General features: G+C 39.8%; 1 protein-coding gene across 5 annotated transcripts in view; it reads right to left on the bottom strand.

Annotated features, from left to right (window-relative positions):
* The window catches only part of pus10 (pseudouridine synthase 10), a gene marked incomplete at its 5' end in the record, with an annotated part of 49,783 nt that extends 36,820 nt beyond the window's left edge, over nt 1–12,963 (bottom strand). For 3 of the 5 annotated variants that reach the window (XM_014028782.1, XM_014028781.1, XM_014028783.1), the window contains 10 exon segments: nt 1,355–1,480; nt 1,561–1,646; nt 1,726–1,790; nt 9,641–9,686; nt 10,368–10,429; nt 11,935–12,049; nt 12,131–12,165; nt 12,258–12,344; nt 12,440–12,718; nt 12,829–12,963. In XM_014028782.1, the coding sequence (XP_013884236.1) occupies nt 1,355–1,480; nt 1,561–1,646; nt 1,726–1,790; nt 9,641–9,686; nt 10,368–10,429; nt 11,935–12,049; nt 12,131–12,165; nt 12,258–12,344; nt 12,440–12,718; nt 12,829–12,963 (1,036 nt within the window). 5 annotated transcript variants of the gene reach the window in all.

The following is a 12,963-nucleotide window of genomic DNA, read 5'->3' as shown; positions in this document are numbered from 1 at the left end:
GGTCTGAACTGCTGCACTAGCATGTTAATATGACCCAAGTTTGGTGCTGCTCTGCGGGGCGTTTATATATGTCCCATACATTACATGTTGTTGTACCGAGTGAATTGACTGTAAGGGAACATAATGTTATGCATATAACTACTCTTCCCTGAAGGAAAGGAACGAGGTACAACACATGGTGGCCCCGCTGCACAGCTGGGCTCGGTGAAGAGCAGTTACCGAACTGAGGACTGACTGTGATGGCGACAGTATATATATGTGCAGGCGGAGGCTGACATCTATCGTCATCACGTCACCTGCCTAAAGGCGTGATTAGAGGTGGCTTTCAGCCAGGACATGCAGGGGCGTGGGTTCCCATACATGTTGTTGTACCTCGTTCCTTTCCTTCAGGGAACAGTAGTTATGTGCATTACATTACGTTTTCAGCACAGGAGAATGCGAACACGAGGAGCTGTAAATTGCTGATAATTGCCGTGAATTAGCTAAATTCCCGGCAGTTTACAGGGACAAAAATCTCACTTTCCAGGACGAGCTGGAAAGTGTTGCTGAGGAGAGGGATGTCTGGGTTTCTCTCCTGGACCTGTTGCCTCCGCGACCTGACTATGGACAAGCGGATGGAGATGGAGATGGAGGACGGGGCTCAGTTCTGGAAGATGGGCTGAAGTAACGGTAAATCAGTTCAGGTATCTCCTCGGCTGCAGCGAACTCAAACACACATACATTTAATACTTAAGACAGTTAATAATTTATTACATGACTTCACCTTCATGCGGGGCAGGTGGTTCTGGTAGCGGGTTGAGGTGTACTCCTTGGAAAAAAGGTCTGAGCTACTTTGATTACTTCACCTGTGGCTGTGATTTTGCTCACAGACTGCAAGACTCGCCCTGCTCTGCTCTGATTGGCTAAAACTATGACTCTGGTTCTTTTTATTGGTTGAAAACAGCTGTACCACAACAAAATAAGTTTTTTTTTCGCAACAGGAAATGCAGAGACGGCCGGGGGAGACAGAAAACTTTAGTTGCTTTTGCCCGACAAAATTTTAGACCTTTGAATCACAAATTTAAGACCAACTTGCACATTTTTTTTTTACAAATCTAAGAATTTTTAAGGTCTTAATTTTAGATAAGTGAATTTAAGGCTTTTTAAGGACCAGCGGACACCCTGCAACAGAAACAAAACATAATAGGGATAGGTTTTCTAAATCATTAAATGACTTTCTTTCTGCATTATCCTAATTTAAACCTGCTGAAAATCTATTTCTTGGTTTATATTTTGAAGTATGAGACGATTTATCTTTCAAGAAAGACTTCTACGTTTGGACCTGTTGGGCCTGTGTGTTTAAACATAGGCTCACCGTCTGCTCTGAATGTAGACAGGATGGGCGTTGCAATCAGCTCCTCCACCGAAGACTCCATTCTTCTCTCTCCATCGATCAGCCAGGGAGTTTGAGGCAGACTGCGGGAGAACTTATTGTATCTTCCTGAACATTCAAAGGAGAGCTAGTTCAGGTGACTTCTAGTATGAAAAATATGCAAAAAATGTTCTAAATGTGTGTTTTACCAGCAATAAAAACAGAGACATGGAGACACTGAACATCCTGAAGGATGCAGTTGCTGCTGGGAGGAGTTGGAGGACAAGGGTAGTATCTGGAACAGGAAAGCAAAACTTAATACTAAGCATTTCAAATACTGCTTTCTAAAAATGTTTTGTTTCAGTGTTGCTTACTCCAGGAACTTGGCATCAGAAATCTTTTCCAGAGCTTTAACAACAGCCATGCGAGTGAACACAGACTGCAGAAGAGAAATAGGACACAGGTCAGATAAGTTCATCTGAAAAAAAAAAAAWAAAATCAAACAACTATGATGAAAAACAGCAGTGATGGGCACGGTTCCCGCTAACYGGTTAAGAGCATAACTGACCTTTCGTTAAGAGGTTTAACACTTGTCAAGTGATCTGAGAACTTGCCCTGTGTTGGCCAAGCAGAAACTGGAAATGCTTGGGTGAAGATGGTGCGGAAGAAGCTTCTAAGTTGATTGACTTCCTTAATAAGTAGTTCAGATAATTAAAACATCTGTTAAAATGTATAATCAGGATCTACTAATCAATATGTATCCTGAAACTTTTGATTCATAGGATGCTTCATTATTGAGATGATTTCTGTGATTATATTATATGATTATTTACTTTTGAATGTTATTCTTGAACATTTGAATGTTTATAACTAATCAAAATGTCTAAATAGTAAAGTCGCAGTTTTGGAAAGATTAAAGGAGATGTAAGATGAGCAGATGTGTGTGTGCTGGTAGAGAAAAAGCAGAAATTGTGTAAGAGAAAGGAAAGTGCAGCTAGATGTAACTGTTGTAACCATTGAAGGGTGACAAGCAAATCAGAAGGGCATAATACAAGGAAGTTTTAGGTACTTTCTACGGAACCCACCAGGGGTCAGTGGGAGAAAAAAAAAAGGCCGCTGGAAATCCGTGGGCACAGACTACTAAAACGTGAGCACGGGTTACTAAACTGAGCGTACGGATTACTAAACTGTGCTCACAGTTTCTGCAATTCGTGCGCACAGATTACGGACATCTGGAGAGGTTGGATGGTAACGGTGGTTGTGGGAACTGAAGTAGTTCATCAGCTCAGAAAGTGCTTAAGGAGCGTTTTTTGTTCACTAAAGTCAAAGTACTGCACAGAAAATGTTGGAATTTGAGTATGTTGTATAGTTTTTGCCCCTCTATCAGGCAGTTTTGGTACTGGGTCTCCTAAAGGCTGTTTCAGCTCCGATCGGATCATCACAGGAAGCCGCTCGGACTGGTTGCCGAATGTTTACGGTTTGCCTGAMAACGGGGAAGTTTGGCTAAATTTAGCCAGCTGCCTTCTCAGGGTTATATCACAAAAGTACTGAATAGATTTATGTTAAACTTTTAGGAAATGTTTATTACTCTTTCAAAAATGTTTATTACACCACAGTGGAATAAAGTTGGAAACAAATAGAGTTCGAGCGGAGCCACAGCTCCCATCGGGTCATCATTTTGCAGATGAAGCTCGCCACACGGTGACATTTCTCGATAGCAAACCGCTCGGAGGTCTTCTCCAGCTGTTGTCGGATGTTTATTGTCTTTCCTGTACAACAAAAGGGGGGACGGGAGGGCGGAGGAGGCTAACCTCCGTTTCAGGAATCATTTGTTTGGAAAATATGAAAATAAATAAATAATACCTTGGATTTTGATGAAACTTTCAGGAAAATTCTGTGGCTAAAAAGTGTGCTGATGAAAACACGACAGTGCCTTAAGTTTATATATGACAACAGATCCACTGAATTTACCTTGCAGATGCAGCTTCATACCATGCGTCCAACTTGTCTACAGATCTAAGACCCAATCCGTGCGCACGGACTGCAAAACTGAGAGCACAGTTTAGTAATACGTGTGCTCAGTTTAGTAATCTGTGCGCACGGATTTCCGGCGGCTGTTTTTATTTTTTCACCACTGACCCCTGGCGGGCTCCGTACCTTTCCATCTGGTGCAGTTAAACTATAAAAAATAAGAGCTCTTAACAGGAAGTTGGGTCGTACTCCTCAGTGCAGCACCCAAGTCAAGAAGGCTCAGAGGATCTGAAGATTTTCAGGCAAAGAAAATTGTCTAAGACGACTTTCAAAGCAAAGAAGACCAATAGGATTCTTGAAGCTAAAAGATGGAGAAGATTTTCAAGCAAAGAAGAACAGAAGAATTTCAAGTAAAGAAGACTTTTGAAGCTAAAAAGATCAAGAAGATTTTCAGAGTCAAGTGTTTCTCAGCGGGGGTGGTACCGCCCCCTAGGGGCCGCTGAGACGGTGCCAGGGGGCGTTGGCAGCAATATTTACCAAAAGGGGGCGCTTGTAATACGTTTTGCTTGAAGGGAAAATTTTCAGCTAAGATTCACAACAGCAGTCGACCAACACATATTTGACACTGTTTTTTTTTAATGTAAGTTCTCGAATAATTGCGCAATCTGAAAAATTTAAACAGTGCCTGAAAGCCAGCAATCTGGGCTTTTCGCTGAAGTTATTCTGATGTGAGTGCACTGGATATTTAAAATGTTTTCATCAAATTAACAACAACAGTTCTTTAATATTGTAATATTTTCTGTAATAGTTTTTTCATGGACACAAAACATGCACTCTAGAGTCAATTCTTTAACAAAAAAAGCTTAAAAGATTTAACATCAACATAAAATCTCAACCAAAGCATATAAAATTCAACTAAAAGAAATATAGTGCAAGATGTTAACAATCTAACAAATGAACTAAATCATTCAAAATTCAAGTCACTCTCTGGAAAACCTATAATAAACACATAATAAACATTTATTTATTTTTTATTTAACATATTTGTCAATATGTAAAATTTAACAAATATCAAGACAACATCCAACTCTTTGTATTGTAACATCAGTTGTGTAACTTATTTCTTTAAGGTGAAAACTGTTGAAAACAACAAGACTGTTTTGTCTTATTGCACAAATTAAAATCCAGCTCCACGTGTTTCTATTGATGTCATTTCCCCACTAGAAACATTATGTGATGGAGGTCCATGAAGGTAAATAAGTTTAAATCAAATAAACAAAAGAGGATGCAGTTAAAATAAATAAAAGGTATTTAAGCTAYGTTTTGAACATCCAAAACACATCCAACACTTGTTGGCTGCTTGTGCTCTTTAGGTCAGACGTGTGTCGGGAAGCTCCTCTGTTGTTTGAGATGCTGGGGGAACCGTCTGATGGGGGAACGTGGCTCCACCTAACACCGCTCTCTGTTTAATGGTGGATGAAATAAAGAAAGTGGTGCTACTGAAGAAATTTATAGTTATTACAGATCAGTACTGATTTCAGAAACAACACCAGAGTAGTAGGGGTTTCTTATTATAATAYTTTTATAATGTTTGATCTATTATGTGTTAATTGAAATAGAGTAGATACATGTCCGAATTATTAACAACACATAATTAAAAGCTGTGTTAACATAAGTGTGAGGTTTTTTGTCTGAATGCCTGTGATTCAGCAGTAGGCCAGCAGAGGGCGAACTCAGGCAATGAAGAATGTGTACTGTATTTAAACGGGGACTTCCTGTTTTTCCATTCACTGTGGTTTGGCTTGTCAGTCCGGTGACAAATAAGCCTCACTCAGATCCAGAATTCTGGTGTTGTATGACATTTATTTCCTATAGCAGATCAGTTTATTTAACATTTGTGTTTTCATCCGATTGTCAGCCGATATTAAAACACGAATTTCTTCCAGTACTTTATTTACTTTGAGCAAGCGAACGTCATGTTCACAAGATAATTAATCCACCAGATAATTCAGAGGCGTCTGTTCGGTAAATTTTACTCCAGGAGCTGCGAGGCTTGTTTTCAAACTTCAGACTGAACTGAAGCAGCAGCTGCTGACGTCATTACGCTCTTGTGATGCTGCGTTCAGGACAAGCATGGAAAACTCACCATTCTTATGCCAATACGGTCGCAATGATGCATTTAGGTACCGAAATRGAATTGCATGAACATTCACGTGGTGGTTATGTAATACAGCAAATCGATAATAAAAAATCTGCGACGACAAATTTACATAATCGTCATCGATTATTTCAACTAATCGGTGCAGCCCTAATCTTTACCTGAAATCGACCGTGTGCAGTTGGATTTTCTGGCAGGATATGTCAGCACTGATGTGGATCAGCTGCTCAGAACAAAAAAAAGGTCAGTCAGCTGGCAGCTTCTGGAGTGACAAAACTAACTGAACAAATCGCCTCTAAATCATCTGGTGAGTTAATTATCTGCTGTGCGCAATGTTCGCTTGCTTTTTAGTAAAAAAATCAAAGCCATTTTCTTTTATTTTATCTTTATTTCACCCGCTGAGGACACGCTCCTCCCACACCTCGCTACTGCCGCTACTTGTTCTGGTCTGAACACTAGTGCGTTCTTCTGTCTGAAAATAGTGCGTCCAACGAGAGACGTTTTGCGCTTTTTGGCCGCTCAAAACGCGTTCGGTGTGAACATAGCATAAGAACCACAGCATTCAACCAATAAGTCAGGTGATGGTGTACATGACCCTCTATGAACAATAGAGCCAATCAAGCCTATTGTTAAGCAATTGGCCCTCTTTTGCATGTGACTGACCTCTTTGTCCACCATGTGGAGGCAGTGCTTTTAAGGCTGAGTTCACCTGAAACTCATCAGACTGAAGAAGTCTCTTGGATGAGAGATGAAACGTTTCACTAAAGAAGAACCCATCCAGAGGACCTACTTATTTTTTCTTTTTGATTTTTTCTACCTGGATTACTGAGATGCATCAAGACATTTTGAACCACTTTGGCCAGGATTGCATGAAACTAGTTCGAGAGTTTGAGCAAAAAGCAAGAAAGAAGGCGGACTACAGAAACCATCTGAGATTTAATCTTTGTTGCAGACAAAGTGGCATCTTTCCTAGAAGCTTTCAACTTAAATCATCTGTTGGTGGACAACGGGCAAGTAAGATCCTACAAAGGGCACAGACCCAGCTTTTGAACGAACGAGTAAGACAGAGCAACTTTACCATTGAAGCTATAGAAGCCAAAGAGGAACACATCCGACAAGAATTAACAAAACATCTAGATCAGACCACATTCCAACAGGTTATGGATTTTACAGAAAAGGCAGGTTTAGCTCAGCATATCAAGTCCAAGACCTGACAACAAAAGAAGTTCACTTTACTGGTAACTCGACAGTCCCTTCGTAATTCCAACAACTCACAGAAGGTAGAACAACACACAGGAGCACAAGCAAATGCCAGGGAGACAGAGAAGTGGGTGAAGAATTTATCTGACAGAGAACTCACCCAGCYAGAAACYGAAATCCTGTCCAGAGGACTGAACTTTGCGGTCGCACCAAGAAGAATTCCTCTGGTTGAGATGATTACAGCCACAGAATCAGCCATTCGCAACAACAAAATCCCAGTATTTGAAGCAGAACAACTTAGGAACAATGTTTCAGCCTGTCTCAGCAATGCCAAACCACCACCTGCCAACATCAGTAGAGAAGAGAGAGACGCTCTCACCACCCTCAGCAAGGACAGGAACATCATCAACCTCCCAGCAGACAAAGGAAGGTGCACAGTGATTCTGAACTAGAAAGACTACCGTGAGAAGGTTATGACACTCCTTAGTGACAAGACCACATACAAGCCACTGAAAAGAGATCCAGGAAGTAGATACAAGAAGAAGTTGATAGAGTGCCTGAAAAGGTTAGAGCAGGACAAGACTATTAACCGCATTCTGTACCACACACTGTACCAAGGTGAGGCCACTCCTATTCTGTATGGTTTACCCAAAATTCACAAACAGGATGTACCRGTAAGACCTATTGTTAGCATGATYAACTCTGTCACTTMCAATGTTTCTAAATATCTGACGTCTATACTTGGTCCATTAGTTGGCAGTTTATAACATCACATACAGAACACCATGGACTTTGTGAACAAGGTGAGGGATGTCACCATGGAGACGGATGAAACTATGGTCTCCTTTGAAGTCGCATCACTCTTTACGTGCGTTCCTGTTGATAAGGCGGTGGAGGTGGTCTGTGTAAGATTAAAATCAGACACCACTCTCAGCAGCAGAACCACTCTTTCCACAGACCAACTGTGTCAACTTCTGAAACTGTGCCTGGAATAAACCTATTTCACATATGGGGGGCAATACTGTAGGCAGAAACATGGGTGTGCTATGGGCTCCCCAGTTTCCCCTATTGTTGCAAACCTGTACATGGAGGAAGTGGAAAAGAGAGCTCTGATCATTTAGATTTTTTCTACCTGGATTACTGAGATGCATCAGGACATCGTGAGTAAACATTAGCTTCATACACCAATAGCTGAATCTGAGGAGAAAAGATCGAAACCCTCTGCCTTCTGAGGTAAGGTTACGAACAGTCCCTTACTAGTCAATGTCTGTATTTTAAGCCAAATAGAAGTGTCTCGTCCAGGGTGCTATTTTTTCAGAATATAGTCAGCCATCACATTACAGAAGGCAGGCAGGCAGGCATGCGTCTAACTCCTCGAGCTTAGGAGGAGTTGTGTGAAAATCTGTTCCCCCTGTGTCTGGAGGGCACACTGCAGCCAGAGAGGCAGATCCGACCATTTTCACAGCACTTCTGATCAATTTCTCAGTAAAAGGACTCACATAAACTTGTCAAGGTTGTAACTTTCAGTTTAATCATCAGTTGCTGTTAAAAAAACACTCTAAAATGAATAAATAAATAAACCTGGCCTTTTTTTTAATCACAAAGAGAATCAGTCCTTTTCCAACTTTTCTCATGTTCTCTTTAGCCTCATTGTTTATCAGTCAGTCACCAAACACTGTCTTCCAACAGATTGTATGTATTTAAAAATTTTTTATTGCTGATACAAGAACCAAATATTTCAGTTGTTTAAAATAATCTGTTCCTCCTCTGTAACATGGGAACAAAATAATTTACCTCCAAGTCTTTAAAGGGCACCTATTATGCAAAACTCACTTTTTTCATGTTTTTAAACTTACTTTTGGGTCTCTACTGCTTAGAGAAGCAGTACGAACACCAAAAAATGCACCCAGCTGTTTTTTTTAGCTGTAATTACATGTATTTTTAGGTATCTGGAAACATGGTTTTTCTCAAAGCACGTTATTGTGACATCACAATAACAGTCACCTAGCAAACTAAACCAGAGTCCTGCTCCTCATGAGGCAACCCGAGGTGAAGCTCCGCCCACTTCTTCACGGGCGATAGTTGTGCTGTTTTTACAGCAGCCATGGAAAACAGATGCCAGGATTAATTTAATTTTTTATCTTTGATGACAATGTTCTAACAATATTGCCAAAAAAAGCTGTAGTTTGTGAAAATAATTTCACTTTGGAAACTTCTACCATGTTGGGGGGGCGGAGTTAACGTAAACAAACGTTTGGGAGGGGGGTTTTCCATAGCAACTGCCGCATTCAGTACGAGCTGGAGAGAGCTAAAGAAGAGGCAGGACTGAAAAAGTGAAATTTCATTATTTGAGATTCTTTTTGTGAATTAAATCAAATGAAGATGTTTTGTATAGCCCACAGATGGATCCTAACTTGTGCTAGGACCCTCAAATAGGTGCCCTTTAACTGAGTTAATTCCTTTCATCATGAACAACAAATCCTGAAGATCTAGGAACATTTGCTCTTTATTGGCCAAAGTTACCTGGATGGAACCAAATATTATTTTAGCCTTGTAAGCTACAGTTTGCGCCGTTTCAATTAAAGGAAATAAATTTTCTCACTGCATCTTTGATTAATTTTGTCCAGCTGGATACTAGGTCTCTGTCCAATCAAAGCCAGGTATTGTGTAGTTGGTGCTTTTAATCAGTTTTCAGTTCAATTAATTCAATCCAAGTCTATGGAACAGTCCCAAAATGTCACCAAAATCACTCTGTCCCTCTAAAATCTTTCAGAAAATCATATTGTTCGCTGAATATCGTGATATACTGTATATCGTATCGTGATCAGAATAACCAAAAGAAAGATTTCTTTATCTGACGTCTTTGCAGTTGCAGTTAGCTGATGGTTTTTACTATGTTTCTGTGACCTGAACTTCTTACGCCTGATTGAAAATCAGGATTTGGCCTTCTGCCTCCTCACCTGTTTGTTCTTGGTGGGTTTGAAGCAGTCAGGGCAGGATTTAGCTCTGCAAAGACAGAACAAGCTCAGGATCTGTCAACTTCTCATAAGTTCACTTTTAAATATCACATTTTAAAATAACTCTAATCAAGCTACTTAAAGTAATGCTTGACTGTAAAACTCACTAAGGGTCTTCCTTAGATATTGAACTGGACTCACCTTTTTACTGTAGGCAATTTGTAGTGTTGGTGTTTCAGGATTTTGTTAATTGCCCACCGTTAAAGGTAAAGGTGGAGAATAATGTATTTCTGCTTATCTGTGTTTTGTGCTCCAGTGTGTTAGTAAAATATCTCATGACCCATTGAACAGATTTCAATGAAACTCTCAGAAAGTCACAAGTGGATTAATGTCTACAACTTCTGGATTCAATTCAATTCAAGATGGCTGCCACAGTTAATTGACATTAACCAACACAACATCAGCTGTACTTCAGACAATTTTACAAAAACCAAACTAAACATCTGGTCTGGTATAAGCTGAGAGTCATTCATAACACGTACTCTTTGCAGTGCAAGATATTGCACATATTTTCAATTAAAACATCAAAACTACATAATTTCCCAAAACAAAAGACGGTAGGTGATATTCATACCTTCAAGGAATGCTATGCCTTAGGTTCTTAATTTTTGTTGAGTGACAAATTACATTGTTTTGTAAAATATGTGTTTATGACAAGGTAAGGACTCACAGAAAGTGGCAGTCAGAGTCAGTCTCTGGGTGGGTGAACTCCACTCCTACCTCAAACGAGCTCTGAAAACATAGTGAGCTCCATGTCATCCTTAACTTAAATATAATGTATACAAGCTTATTATAACATGTTTGGACTTCTGCAGCACATATGTGCAAGACTAATGGAACTTCTGAATAGAACTTCTGCACAGCGTGATGGAGAAAACTACAACATCGGCAGCAAAGTTGGGCATAATTTTAGGATAACTTACAAACACGTTAATATAAGAGGACATACGTCAGGGCTATTCAACTGGCGGCCCGTGGGCCACATCCAGCCTGCGAGTGACCAAAGTTCGGCCCGCCAATTGGTTCATTCATCTCTTCAGCCCAAACCCCCGGTTTTCTACTTTAATTACTCTAAGGTCTTTTAGTTAAACATATACATGTTTGGTATCTACAGAAACGTCAGAATCTTGGCTACAAGCGGGTAAAAAACATTTTTATGAACATTCAAGACAGTTAAAATTACAAGCAGTTGAATATAAAATTATGAACGTAAAAATAAAATTGGTTTAAAAATTTGGCAAGTCAGAGATGTCAAAATAATATTTGTGTCAAACAGGAGGCATAATGTGTTAACTTTGATACWGTTAAATTATCAACACTTTTATAGGGTTCTGTATGTTGTATTTATGATTAAATACAGCAAAATAAACTATTTCAAAAGGTAACAGATCTTTGTAATACTTGGTTTATTTACATAATGCCTTTCATTGCTGGATGTTCGGCCCCTGAGCAGTTGGCCTACAGTAACTGTGGCCCTCAGAGCAATTTAGTTGAATAGCMCTGACATACGTTGTCATAACGAGATCCCAGCGCAGAATTTTGAATATGATTAAAATTTTCACCATATGCAGAACTGTTGCTGATCAGTTTTACGCACATTTCAGGTCTGTTATTTGTTCAAACGTTACATGAAYGTTGCTCATACGTGGATTATTATATTATTATAATACACAGTAATCGTTATGAAAAAGTTAAACTGGTTTTCACATGAGCCTTAATTGATGGCAGCAGGGGTTTAAAAATGTTACATGCTGCTTCAGAATAGTCCTGCTGGTGTTGGACTTATATCMTATATCTTATTTACTTATGAATGACAAATGAATAACTTACCTGTAACGTGATGCATAAATTATAATTATCTGAACCATACCTGTAATTTATGCCTCACTTATCAGCAACATGTTGGCATAAGCTGAAAATTTTGAGCATGTCCAAAATTATTGTTTGGTCATCAATCTGGCAACATGCTTACAACTTACACCTAACTTGTACAACTTACAAGTTAAAGCAGACAAAAGGGCATAAGTTGTCTAAAACGTCATAGTGACATAGGGCCTTCTAGTGTAGCAAAAGACATCTACATGCTTCTTATTTACTTTTTATAAATCTGCTCGTTTTACACATTTTACTGTTGTCAGATGGTAAAATATCCATGTTTTCACAATAAAGCATCCATAATAAGTAAAAAAAAAAGCCAAATGAGCTATTGTTAATACAGGTGATTTGATTTTACTTACTTTGTTAACCACAGCAATGCCCCCAATCTCCTTTGCAACCAAACCCTGCAAGGTCCACTTGAAGGCCTCCTTCACTTGGATGACATCATCCCTGGTGATCACCAGACTCTTCTCACTGAAAGTAAAAAGCATTATTTCAACATGATGTCTGACTTTAAAGGTACTGATGTTTAACATGTACGACAAGCTCTCTCACCTCACTTCTTCCTTCACATGGAGCCAACAGGAGTGCTGCAGGAGGACAAAAATTCCTCATTAACCATGAGAGAAACTGTGTTGTTTGGGTGTGAAACTGATGCAAAGTAGCCTTCAAACAAACGCACCTCACGGACATAGAGCTGGGMAGGCAGAGAGACGGACAATATCAGTGTGTCAAACTCATAGTTTCTCTTTTTAACTGCCTCTGCAATCTGTGAAATACATCAGAAACAGGTCCAACCTGATACTTTGATAATTTAACATTTTTTGTCAGAGAAAATGAGTAAATTTCAGCACGCACACACACCTTTACTGCCTGTTCAGCCTCACATAGTCCCTGAAGGATTCCCAAACACACAACACAAACATGCAACTCCTCAGTCCTCCGTCTGACCACAGCAGCAGTGTTTTTTTCTGACTCAGCAACAGTCTCAATTGGCTCCAGTTTAGATTTTTTACTGGGTGGGTCTCCAAGTGTTTCTGACACAGTTAGATCGTGGGACTTGTTGTTTTCAGCAGTAGAAGAATTTGGAACTTTGCTGCTTTTCTTTTCTGTAATAAAATCTTGAAGTTCTTTTAGTATCTCCTGCATAGGACGAGAGACAATCAGCCATAGAAGGTTTTTTTTACGTGACAGAAAAAACATTTCTGAATCAATCTGTAAGGTCGTTTGTGTTTAGAATCAGAGAGTCCAACCTGTGATGGCTGTCGGTAAGCAGCCTGGTTGCTCAGGCAGCAGAACCTGAGGACACAGCGGGCACAGCAGCCAGCTGAGAGCAGCTTCTGGATGATGGGTTTATCTTTTTCCTTCAGTGGCAGCATGACAGCAGT

The sequence above is a fragment of the Austrofundulus limnaeus genome, unplaced genomic scaffold (genome assembly GCF_001266775.1).
Source record: "Austrofundulus limnaeus strain Quisiro unplaced genomic scaffold, Austrofundulus_limnaeus-1.0 Scaffold806, whole genome shotgun sequence".
In the NCBI taxonomy this organism is placed as follows: Eukaryota; Metazoa; Chordata; class Actinopteri; order Cyprinodontiformes; family Rivulidae; genus Austrofundulus; species Austrofundulus limnaeus.
This window is presented reverse-complemented; position numbering and strand designations above follow the sequence as displayed.